The sequence below is a fragment of the Ictalurus punctatus genome, chromosome 10 (assembly GCF_001660625.3).
Source record: "Ictalurus punctatus breed USDA103 chromosome 10, Coco_2.0, whole genome shotgun sequence".
NCBI classification, from domain to species: Eukaryota; Metazoa; Chordata; class Actinopteri; order Siluriformes; family Ictaluridae; genus Ictalurus; species Ictalurus punctatus.
In genome coordinates this window covers 24,780,916-24,793,601 of record NC_030425.2, presented here as the reverse complement: position 1 = coordinate 24,793,601, position 12,686 = coordinate 24,780,916, and the positions used below count along the sequence as shown (strand labels likewise).

The 12,686-nt window shown below is 37.2% G+C and overlaps 1 protein-coding gene across 1 annotated transcript; it reads left to right on the top strand.

Annotated features, from left to right (window-relative positions):
* Positions 1 to 8,215: 8,215 nt before the first annotated feature.
* fgf19 (fibroblast growth factor 19) lies at positions 8,216 to 11,037 on the top strand. Its single transcript, XM_017477427.3, has 3 exons — positions 8,216 to 8,645; positions 8,984 to 9,087; positions 9,923 to 11,037. The coding sequence occupies exons 1-3, from the start codon at positions 8,459 to 8,461 to the stop codon at positions 10,235 to 10,237; spliced, it is 606 nt and encodes a 201-aa protein (XP_017332916.1). The 5' UTR covers positions 8,216 to 8,458; the 3' UTR covers positions 10,238 to 11,037.
* The last annotated feature ends 1,649 nt before the right edge of the window (positions 11,038 to 12,686 follow it).

Below are 12,686 nucleotides of genomic sequence, written 5' to 3'. Positions count from 1 at the left end.
TACAATGAATTACTTTAATTTTAATTTTTGAAAAAACTTGAGTTCAATATCCAAAACTTGTCATGACTATTGGAGTTCAAGAGAAGAAATAAGTTCACATAAATGAATGGGGCTATCATGTATTCCAATGTACAGGTCGACGAGCTTGTGCCCACTGTTCTCAGCTAATAGCAGTGTAACCCGATGTGATCTCCATCTGTTGTAGCCCACAGAACTTGCTGTATTTATTATTATTATTATTATTATTATTATTATTATTATTATTGCACCCTTCTGTGTAATCTCTTCTGGTGTTCAATGTGAATATTATCTAAATCTCTTGAACTGTATCTGCAAGATTTTATGCATTGCATATCTGACACCTGATTGGATAACTGCATAAATTGTACAGATAAAACTGTACAGATGTTCCTAATAAAGTGGAGGGTGATTGTATATTGGAATAATGTGAAATTATTAGGCAAGGAGGCCTATAACAGAGAGAACGGAATTATATGTAAAGTTAATGTGATGGTATACTGGTTTAGATAATTGTGGTCACAAAAAACACATTTCTATCTCTAGATTTTAAAACAACAAACATATTAGGAACAAATCAAGAAAAATAAATGTTGGAAACTTTTGGAAACTTGGAAATGCCTGCTTTACCATTTCCCAAAGCAAATTAATTAACACTTGAACCGTGATATTGGGTAATACGGTATTGTTACCATGAAGTTTTCATAAGGCCCCTAGTTTGCACATATGTAATGTTGTATTGTTCGGCCTGCAGCCACTGCTGTTCACAGTGAGGTGTGTTTTTGCATGTTGTTGCAGATGAGGAGAAGAGGGATACTGCTGTCTCTGGCAGCACAGCCCAAAGGCTGTACTTAGAGTGTTTTTACCCTGTGCTCTCTTTGTTGGGCCAGCTGTGTGGTGTCTGTTTGGGACACTCCAGATGTTTGCTCATAAAGACAAGGCACTTCAAATGGCTGTGAACATCCTAACTAGCTCATTCACTGTGAAGCATGCTTAGAGCTGTACACTGGTGCATTAGGACAGGTGAAAGAACATAGAGCCTTTCCCTGTAATCATGCAGCTGGGTGTTGTAAGGGTTGGAGTAGGCCTGCCAATCACTTTCCTCATGACATCTCCAGGCAAGGAGGCAGCGCACTGACACTCCCAGATAGCTTCAGTAGCATGGGTTTCCCTTGGGAACTTGAACTTGAACTCAGAGGTGACCTAGTCAACAAAAACACAGCCATTAATATAACTATAAAGCTTTGACTTAGCTTTAAGCTAAAATTCTGCTAATAAGATAGTAAATACTTCTTACAGTTTTACTTTTCAGTTTTGGTTTGGAGCACAGCATTTCTCAGGAGAGATGCTCAAGACAGGGAGTGGTTTTTAGCTCTAACACAAACAAGTGCGTGCAAAAAAAAGAAGTGAATGCATGACATTAAAAGAGCTAGAGGAGCAAATAAAGCACCCTGAATTTGGCAGTAATCCTGACAGCCATTAGCCTGGGCACTTTAAAGAGTGTGAGAGAGAGGCTTTCACGTGGTTTTAATCAAAGTAGCACCAACAAAGTCGATCACAGCGCAATGAAGAACAAGAGACATCATAGTCAAAACATGGTTTTGAGCTTCAAAGTGAATGCTGAGTGCCTGCATACACAGCCCTGATGAGGCATTGGTGGGGGAACATGCAAGCAAATCAGAGGCCTAATCAGTCCCTTAACAGCCTGCACAGACAGTCTGCTGAGTGTGCATGTGGGTCTAGTCAATGAGCACAATGAGATGTACAGCAGGATGAATAAGTGTGTATGGAATAGTAGAAACACTATTATACCTGGGGTTTTTTGAACAGTGGATGTACGGTTATATGCCACTGTGATCTGACTGAGATATCCACAAGAGGGCAACAGACATTTGTTTGCTTACAAGGTGGCCTTAAAGACAAAGGCCACCTCTTGAACTTCTGAACTTCTTAGAGCCATTTAGAGCCATATCCACTCTATTTTTGTGCCATTTATTAGTATATTTCACCATTTTACAGTAAGTAATTTTACAATTGATAAATGCACAATTTGTCACATACGTTTTACAACGTATGCAAAATGTAGCAGCAACAAAAAAAGAAGAAAGAAAACATACTAGAAAACAAGATCATATTAGAGCAGCACCAGCATTGCTCTACTGCCTGCCTGCCTGTATTCTTTAAAAGTGTGTATACTATTTATTACTCGTTTGGAAATCTGTTATTGGTATAGCACCTTCATACATCTATGAAGGTCTGATAAACAATGTTGCAAATCAAGGTTTATGATCATGCCGTGCTAATAACAAAAGTGAAACAGCCTTTTGTTTTTATGCACCAGGTCTGGAACACATTACAAATAAACATGTGTCAGGCTTCATCTATGACTGATTAAAAAACAATACATAACAAAAAACAAAAGAAAAGAAAAGGAAAAAAATAATAACAGCATTTAGCTAACTAATTAGCTGCCACATTTCTTTAATATTGATAAGTGCATTTTCATGTCACATTTTACACTTTTTATTGTACATTTCTTATGTTTTATACTGTTATTATTTTCCCATTTTTGTCACTGCTATTTTCTACCATTTGTTTCTTGATTTCTCTTCTTTCACATTATGGTACAGAGTTTTCACTGAGTAAAGCATAATTGTATATATACGGTTACTTAATGCAATTTTAATATCCATAACATCCAATTGAACCTATTTTGTATTTTACTTACAAGGACAACATACAGTTGTTTCACATTTTTGTTCTTGTTTATTTGTTAATTTTAATCCTAATCCTGGGTCAGTTTGCTACCAGGTTTTAAATAAAGTCTGACCATCAGTGCCAACCAATATGGCTACTGAAATCCCCAGTCTTTAATATGGGGAAAAAACCCTGTCTGGTTTAAAAGCCGTTTGTCCTGTGTAAAAATCAGTGTCTAAAACAATTTCATAAAATGTTTGACCTACAAATATCGACCCAAAAGTAAACATCCATGTACTCTAATGCACTGCCATGCTTGTGCAAGACCTCCAAATGTATCCCAGCAGAGACGTAGCCCATGCGATGCTGAGCAACATGGTGTAAATAGATTGTGGTCTTATTTACCAGTTGGCATTATGGCTCATTAGGACGGAACATAGACAGAAAATACACCCAGCATAACCTTTGATCCAACAGAACATTATTGCACAAGGGATTACAAATAGACTGCAAGGCCTCCATGTGATTGGAGAGGGCAGACATTTTTTCATGAATGGACTGAGATCATGAGAAGAAAGAGGCTGAACAATGAAAGCAGCCCATATAAATGTGTGAATAAATGCACTGAACTGCCTTTGTCTGCGTTAGTAAGATTCTACAATGACCGCATAGTTCACTTAGTCACTAAGGCACATAGGTCACATGTAGGTCACTTAGTATTTCAAACTAGCAGCAAAAATCAAGCTCCAAATAATGTATGACGTCAATGGTTGATGAAATATTCAGCCATATTCAATTAAATAACTGATTTTCTAGCAAAGGAAATGACTCAGCCTAAGGACCATGAATGAATACAATTATATAATACATTCCTTAGGAAAACCTCAGTGGTCAGTGAAATTTATGTTTGATAACCCAATTACACCATGATGCATTGGTGGAAGTAGTACACCCTTGGAAAATTTAGAACCTGTAAGGGTTATTTGGTTTTTCAGCTGGGGAAAGACCTAAATGTTTTATGTAGAATCCTATAACAGAGTGTTTCACTATTAGATAAGATTCTATGTAGGAGCCTTTAAGGAGGCTTTGAACCCTTACCTATCCATAGAAACCTTCAAGAACCTCTTATATGTAAGTTACATTTTTCCCCCCATGTGTTTGTTGAATGCTTGGTTGAGTTTGGCTGCCTGTACCTTCTTATAAAGCAAACTTGTTCAAAAGTCTTTTATTTTGACATTCACTATTTTAATTCATATTCCAATACACATGGACACAGAAGGGACATGGGTGCTGGTGATGGAACACTTTACAGCTAAAAACATCACCCATCAGATCAGTGAGTTCTAATAGTCCTAATGTGGGTTCTGCCCCATTGGGAAAAATCTGTTTTGGGGCAGAGGGCTTTGTTTATATCTGACCTAACAAACGTGTTACTCTAAACCAAGAAGTTTGTTCTCTGATGGACAGAGGCACAATCAAAAAGGTAATTTAAAAAACGTGTTCTATGATGGACAGAGGCATAATCGAAAAGGTAAATTTCTGTAAAGCTGCTTTGTGTCCATTTAAAAAAGTGCTATACAAATAAAATGTCATTTAATTTAAATAAAAAACAAGGGGTCCTACTCAACATATTTTCTTACTCAAAACAAGAATGATGGTTTTCATTTAAGTCTTTTCAAGCAGATACAAGCAGGATTAGTTTGCATCATTGGACTCTTATTTTCAGGTCCCTACTGCCTCAGAACACAGGAAATTTCTAAAGGTTCCCTTCCAATGGTTTAAACCAGTAGTGTCAGTTTCTGGTAAGGAGCTATAAGCCTTTAAAAAGTAGGTTATGAGCTTACAGCTGGACCATAAAAGCCACAAATAGAAATATGTCCTTGTGTTTGCAGGAGGGGCCCAGCCTTTAGTATGCTGAAGAAGCAAGGCTTATTTAACAAAAAGGATTGGTTCGGAAGCTCTGCAGCTTCAGAGTAGGATATCCGTCATGGGGGCAAAGTCTCTACCCAACTCCATCAGATCAGTGTGTCCTACTAACAATGTTCAAATAATAAAAACTTCCACTTTCCCACTGCCCCTTTTTCAGGGCACTAGGTCACTAGTATTTGTTCTCTCTTGGACAGTGATACTATTGATACAGTAGACCTTGCAGCTCAAAACAAGTAGTTCCATTAAACTTTCTTGTTCACAATAAGGGTGGTTTTCATCCAGTTATTAGCTATGGGGATGCACTTTTAAGAGCTGGAAGGCCTGTTCTGAATGGTGTGCACACCATTGGGTGGATCTGGTACACTGCCCTATTCCCAAAATACTTTTCTCCAAGGACTGCTAGACATTGGCAAGTCCCCATCTATGCTAAAGGTGTATATGGCAGCCATTGCTGCATGCTAGAAGTGTTCAGAGGAACTGTGAACACAATTAGTTTTTTTCTCACATGTAGGCAGGAGTGGGCGGTCAGATACAAATTTCATGGGCAGAGAAAGGGGGATTGTAATAATAATAATAATAATAATAATAATAATAATAATAATAATAATAATAATTATTATTATTATTATTATTATTATTATTATTATTATTATTATTATTATTATAAGTTTAGTTTATATAGTGCCTTTCTGGAGCTCAAGGACGCTTTACAATAGTAATACAATAATACATAAGCAATCATGGACAAACACAAAAAATGAAAAACACAGTACACATAGTATAGTCATTGAGAGCAAAATGCATAGCAACACGTTAGGACAAATAACACTGAGAAAACAGATACGTTTTAAGAACTTGGAGACAGAAGTGATGCTGCGAAGAGTCAGAGGAAGTGAATTCCAGATCTTGGGTGCTGCTATGTTGAAAGACCCGCCACCCATGGTAGAGCAACGAAATCTAGGGACAGAGAGGACTCCGAACCCAGAGGACCTGAGAGAACGGGTCGAGTTGTAGGGGAAAAGCAGTTCACTGAGAAAGCATGCTGCCAAACCATGACGTGATTTAAATATAAGGAGGATTATTTTAGATTTAATGCGAAACAAAACCGGTAGCCAGAGTAGTTCAGAAAGGATAGGAGTAATGTGAGCTGAGCGCTTGGTATGTGTAAGAAGTCTAGTGGCACAGTTTTGAATATATTGCAACCTAGCAATAGAATTAGCATGATTGGTCAAAATGTCTTTGACAGCCAACAGGGGTGGAGGACAAAATCTCATATCACACATGTATCTACTACACACCACAGATCTGTTGATGGCATCACTCTGTGGGTTTATAAACTTATTATGGCCTTTCTGAAAGGAGTGAGGTATCTATCCAAGTGGCAATAGAATCATCGGGCTAACTATTTATCTATTATGAAGGAAAGACACAAAGGCTTCATTGTATAAATAACATAAAAGGTCTCACTGACCCACTGAGTCATAAGGTATGTATTTTTTTTTTTAACTGGGAAGGTGCATGTTGCATATACCTTCAATTTGCTTTTTGAGTAAAACTTTAATGGTACACCATTGGTCCTCATTTTCCAGGGTTGAATCCTGAGCTCAGATTACTGTCTGCGCAGAGTTTCTGTGCATGTTCTCCTCATGCCTGCATGCTGCCCCCTTTGGGTTCTCCGGTTTCCACCAACCTCCCAAAACATACCAGTAGGTGAATTGGCTAAGATATATTACCCCTAGGTGTGAGTGGGCACATGATACTATGGATTGGCATCCCATCTAGGTGTATTCCTGCATCACATCCAGTGTTCAAGAGATGAGATCCAGATCCAACATGACCCTGATCAGGATAAAGTGGTTAATGAAACAGACTGAGTGATCCTCAAGGTCCAATTATGTGCATTAAATAATTCTTCAGGGTACACTCATGTTTTCCCTTCTGCTCTCTGGAGCTGCATGATCCATCTGGTTGGAGTTCTCATCACTTGGAAATCACTCACTGTTGCTGAGGATGGCCCCACATGGACAGCCCAAAGATCAGTGAGATTACTGAGGATGGTACTACTTAAATACATTGGACTGCAATTGATATGAACAGTTTTCCTATGATGGCTTTGGGCCACAATTGCTTTGATAGCTTTAGGACTGCAATGACCACAAACAGTTTTGCATTCAAGTCTCCATCATGAACAGTTGATAACTTCAACAAAATAGACTTCATGGGAAAACTAAAATGAATTTCCTGTTTAGAAAATTTCACTTTAGAGCATGTACCATACAGTTACAGAGTGGAATTATTTATAATCACATTACCCGGAGTGACCCCGATGAGGACGGGTTCCCTTTTGAGTCTGGTTCCTCTCAAGGTTTCTTCCTCATATTGTCTCAGGGAGTTGTTCCTTGCCACCATCACCTCTGGCTTTCCCATTAGTGATCAATGTATAAATGTATACATTAAAAATTGATATCCTACATTTATTTATTTACATAAACCTACTTTATGACAATGCCCATTGGTAAAAGCACTATTCAAATAAAATTTAATCAAATTTCTATGTGAAAGATACATATTACAGATGCGTGTAAATGCGTAAATGTGACAAGGAAAAAAGCATAATTTTGTACCTCTAACTCCGAAAAGCGTATAGGGTAGCCTAATATTATTATAGAGCGCCATCTACCGGTTCTGATTTAGAATAAGAGGTGATGGTTACTGGAGCTTCTGCTGAGTAACCTGTGGAGTTTGGTGTTTGATTGTATATTGCCTAATAGAAACTATCAATAGAAATGATATCATCCTCGTCATTATAAAAATGGCGGAATAACTACAACGAATTAAAGGTAAACGGCTCAGAATATGTTTCATATGTGTCAGTACCAGCAAAGTCTGAGAAAGTAGACTGTAAAATAACACTTTGGTCAGGAGGAATTTTCATGAATGGGAATGGTTTGTTAAGAGCAGGCTACTGTTTAACCTTGTGCAAACTAAACTCGCCACACTACTGGTAGCGATTCATAAATAAATAAATAAATAAATAAATAAAAATTCGAGGGGAAAAGGGCGCACTATCTGTTTAAGGTGACCTGCTGGTGTCCACCAGATCCCATCCGCTCACACACACGCCTGTACTTTAGCCCTGCAGGGGGAGGGTCTTCTTCACGTTTGTGTGTAGTGCTCATAGCAATTTATTTACCTGTCTTATAGCAGCCCATAACCCTAAGCTTAAGTCACCTAAATTAAACCTCTTGGCTCTTTTAGTTGTTGTTGTTGTTGTTGTGTGTGTGTGTGTGTGTGTGTGTGTGTGTGTGTGTGTGTGTGTGTGTGTGTGCACTTTGAATTAAAAAAGGAAATAAACTAAAAGCAGTTTTTATTCACCTTGAAAGTTTGTACAGTTTGTACAGTTAAAGTTTAGTTGCTGAGTTTATGGTTATGGTTAGATTTAGGGGTAGGCATTGCATTAATTTGCTACATTGGAAGGTTCTCACAAGGATAGCAAAACAAATATTGTGTGTGTGTGTGTGTGTGTGTGTGTGTGTGTGTGTGTGTGCGCGCGCGCGCCTGCCAGCGCAGCCCAAACCCCAACCGTCTGTTGGATGTCCAGAAGGTGTGTTATGATCCCTTTCGCAGAAATTGCCAAAAGGGGGAGACGGCGGCTTATCGATTCAACTGATAAAGAGCAGCATTTAAGAGGACAGATGTGCGAGGACAAAACAAACGAAAAAACACACACGACCGACGAGAACAAGCGAACAGCCGCGCTCATCGTACACCAGTCCCCGCACCTTGGACCGCACATTAACTGGAATACCGAGACATGCTGCTCGGCATTTTCCTCTGCGCGTGCTGCATCGGCGTCGCACTGGCCGATTCCGGACCACACCTGGCCAATGACTGGGGAGAATCTGTCCGCCTGAGACACCTGTACGCGGCAAGACCCGGTCTGCACCTGCAGATCAGCAAAGACGGGAAGATCGGAGGATCGCACGTGCAGAGCTCGCACAGTGAGTACCGAAGTTTGACCCCAGACCCGCACCCAGTCTATCCATTACAATTACCTACACACATAACTAACTCAACACTATGCTACAATATTTTATTTTGTTGATCATAGCGTATGAATACTGCATATCTCCGACGCGCAAGATTTCCACTGCGCATCATATTTAGATTTAAACATCTTGCCCCAGTGCATTTTTACACATGTCAGAAATTGTAAGTGGGGAGAAATAATCTATAAATAATTATCTCATGGACTTCAAATAATTTTGAAACTTTCCCAGTAGTGGTGATTCAATCCAAGGGGCATAAATTAACAGTACCCCCTCTCCCTCCTTTCCAGGTTTGGTGGAGATCCGCACCGTCGACACAGGCTGTGTGGTTATTAAAGGTGTCGCGAGCTCACAGTATCTCTGCATGGAAGCTAATGGAAAGCTATATGGCTCGGTGAGTCATTTATACAATTTGCATTCAATTCCAAAGCCTGTGATTTGACTCATTTTGAATCAATTAGGTTCTTGTTGCACGTGTGGGATTTAATAACCTACTACATAGACATATCGATAGCAAATGAATCTTACATACACATACTGGCAAAGCACACACACACACACACACACACACACACACTGGTAAAACTAATTATTTGCTTAGGGATTACAAACAATTTGATCTTGCATCGGATGTTTTTTTTTTTTTTTTTTTTTTAGTTCCTCAGCGTTTACTTTTCAAAAGTTCATTCCTCCCACTAAACCCCTGCATCACCATGTAAATGTAAACTTACATGATCAGTATCCCTAGATATACAGGGCTACATATGCAGGATTTGGTCTGAAGGATCTGAAAAGGCTCGAATCATGCTAGTGGATAATATAAAACAAAATTTTATGCTAGTAAACAAATAAATCTCATCAAATTCAAATCCAAAACAAATTATTTTAACACCCCTAATCGGTCCAATGCTTTACGACCTTTAAAAGTATTTACGTGAACGTGGAGCTGTATGTATACGGTTTGAGGAACTGTTTCCATTTATAAAGATGATATTACAAAATTGACCAAACATACTTTGTGACGTTATTTTAGCGACCTTTGTCCTGTGCTGGGTTTGCAAAACTAAAAGCTGAATGAAACGGGACAGGAAAGTAACCTTGGCCCTTGTATGTGAACAGCAAACAGCCATCGAAGAACTTAAAGCGAACACATAACTGTTACAAAGTGAAATGCAGTTTATTGTACGTGACCCTTATCGAGTGTTTATTTATTTTATTTCTCCCAATAGTACATTTATATAAAGGACGACTGCTCTTTTCTTGAACAAGTTATGGCAGACGGCTACAACATCTACGTCTCGGGCAAACACGGGACCCTCGTGAGCTTGGCTGGTGGGAAGAACCGACGTCAAAATGCTCTCTCACAGTTCCTGCCCTTGCTCAATTCTCTGCCACAGGAGCCTACAGAGTACAACGAGAGAAAAGTGCATTCTGCAGTTGACCCAGAACAGGATCTTCACTTAGGTGTACAAGCAGACAGCATGGAATCCTTTGGGAGGATCTCCCAGATTGTCATTCAAAGCCCAAGTTTCAACAAAAGATGAGAAGAGTTAAAAGTTTTCAAAGATGGGACTCAGTTCAATCTCTTATGCAGAGGCAAGAGGCTGAACGGAACCAGCCTGGTCTGAAAGCAGAGCCCAGACAGAATTTACAGACTTGGGGCAAGAGGAGGATCAGGTTTCCCAAAGATCATTCTTAACCCCGGTTGCACGGGTGGATTACGCAGAATACGCTTCAAAGTAGTAGTTCACTTCTACTTCAGATAGTAGATCACTCCAAATGGTAAATGTTAAAGCTCAAAGTAAAGTGTGAGCAGCTTTATTAGTTTTATTTATTCTAAAAATGATATTCACTGCCATGCCTAGTCTCTGTATCGTATAGTAAAGTTTTTTTTTTTTTTTACTGTGCACTTGTATATAAACTGTAAGACAGGATTTTATATTTGTTGTATTTATCATAGGCTGTACTTTATGAACTACTTTTGTTAGACTCAAATATGTGTAATTCTGATCAAATCTGGCGTCATTATGAAACAAAACGATTCTTATTATTAAAGCTTGTGATTCAAAAGAATACTAATCACACTATTTGACAGATAAATAGTGATGGAATTGTTTAGGATCACAAATCTAAAAAAAAATAAAAATGTACAATACATATGTATGAATCAATCAATAAAAAACACGTTTTTAAGACAAAGAACCGTATGAACCATTAATTGCACATAAAATGTCACATAAAAGTATGTATGGATTTATAATGAAATCTAATATCTTCCAACATATTATAGTACTTACTCATTCACTGAAAATGAATGTAATGACATTCTTTTACTGCATTATACATTTATGAATATTTTGAACTGTGAGACGTGGTTTTGTTTTTAAAAGAAAGGGCTACATAATTTAACACAATTACACACCATGGCACTATAGGACAGTCTATAATAAGTACTCATTTGCATACGGTACTGACATTTTGTGATAAGATCCTGAAGACGAAACTTTTTACAATTAAAATGTATATAAGAAAAGACTATAAAAAGACTACTAATAAAAAGATGAATACTTTAAAACAAAATACTATAAAAAATACTATAAAAAGACTAATACGACTTACTATTAAAGTCAGAAATAATTGGTTATGGAGTAACACCATGCACAGTACATCATTTTGTAATTATGTAATCATGTATTCCAGATTATATCTTATATAAGGTGAATCGAGATATACAGTATTTAGGTATAATGGGAATATAAGCTTTTTATTTTTATTTTTTATTTCCAACTCCATGCTTACTTAACATTAATAAAACAAAATACCCCCAACACACACTCTGAAACTATCTGAGCTAGTAAAATATCTTGTTTTATAAACAAATATAATGTACAAACAAATTTAAGATTATTAAACCTATTTCTAGATATCTTTGCTCATATCAAGCACAACATTTTCTTATTCTATTGCTTACTTTAAGCGTTTGTTTCTAGAAAGAAGGTGAATTATCTACCAATGAAATAAACCAATTTGAGTATGAAATAAGTAAATATGTCCAGAAATACGCTTAATAGGTATTCATCATTTCTAATAATAAGAAATGTTAGGTAACGTTTCCTTTAAATATTCACTTTCTAAGATACTTTTGCAAAGCATGATGCATTTCTGAAATGACTATCGATAAAAATAAATGTTTCTATTATTTTCCAGAGAAGTATGGTCCCCCCCCCCCTTTATTTTGTCAAAACTGACTGAAAACCATTTTAATGACATGGAAATTCAAGACACATCTTCACTGGTTTAGGTCTTTACTTTAATTCTCAATGACACATTTAAGAACTTTCCTCATTTGCAGCATGCTTATTCATGACATCAATAAATCAAATTTTGAAAACAGGAATTTAAATTCATCATCTTCATATTGTAATATAGTATGAGGATAGTGGACTCAGTAAAATCAATTCTATATTACAATGCAGGCCTAAGTAGCATTCTATAATTAGTTTCTTACAGCAGTAGCCACAATAACATGGCTGAGGTCTTAAATCTAAAATTTAGCATGAACAGGTTATATTGAGAAAAATCACAGTTTCTAAACATTTCTAATGTTTCTAAAACAGATTAAGTAAGTATCACAGCAGAAATCAATTACTTGTAACAGTGGCATTAAAAAGGATTTTTAAAAAATTCTAAACATTGCATCAGTCTCTGAAATTATGTGAACACAATACACTACGTAATATATAATGAATACAAGGAATGCATCAGTGCCTCATTTAACTGTAGCTGTGGAGTATGTCATGCATCTATTCATACATTCACTGATTATATACCTTCACTTTTCCTCTCCCTACTTATTATATTTTAAGACGCTCCAATTATTCTGAAACCGTGAATGAAAATTATTCAATTCGATAAACATATGTAGATGATTTGAACTAACTTCATGATAATTTTGTTACTGCAGTAGTATTTTAGCTGCAGTACTATATTATC

What these genes read in the sequence shown, in the direction of transcription:
- fgf19 (XM_017477427.3), top strand. Translation starts at nt 8,459, where the DNA reads ATGCTGCTCGGCATTTTCCTCTGCGCGTGCTGCATCGGCGTCGCACTG. An exon ending in GCACGTGCAGAGCTCGCACA is followed by an intron (nt 8,646 to 8,983) that starts GTGAGTACCGAA and finishes CCTCCTTTCCAG; the next exon opens with GTTTGGTGGAGATCCGCACC. An exon ending in ATGGAAAGCTATATGGCTCG is followed by an intron (nt 9,088 to 9,922) that starts GTGAGTCATTTA and finishes TTCTCCCAATAG; the next exon opens with TACATTTATATAAAGGACGA.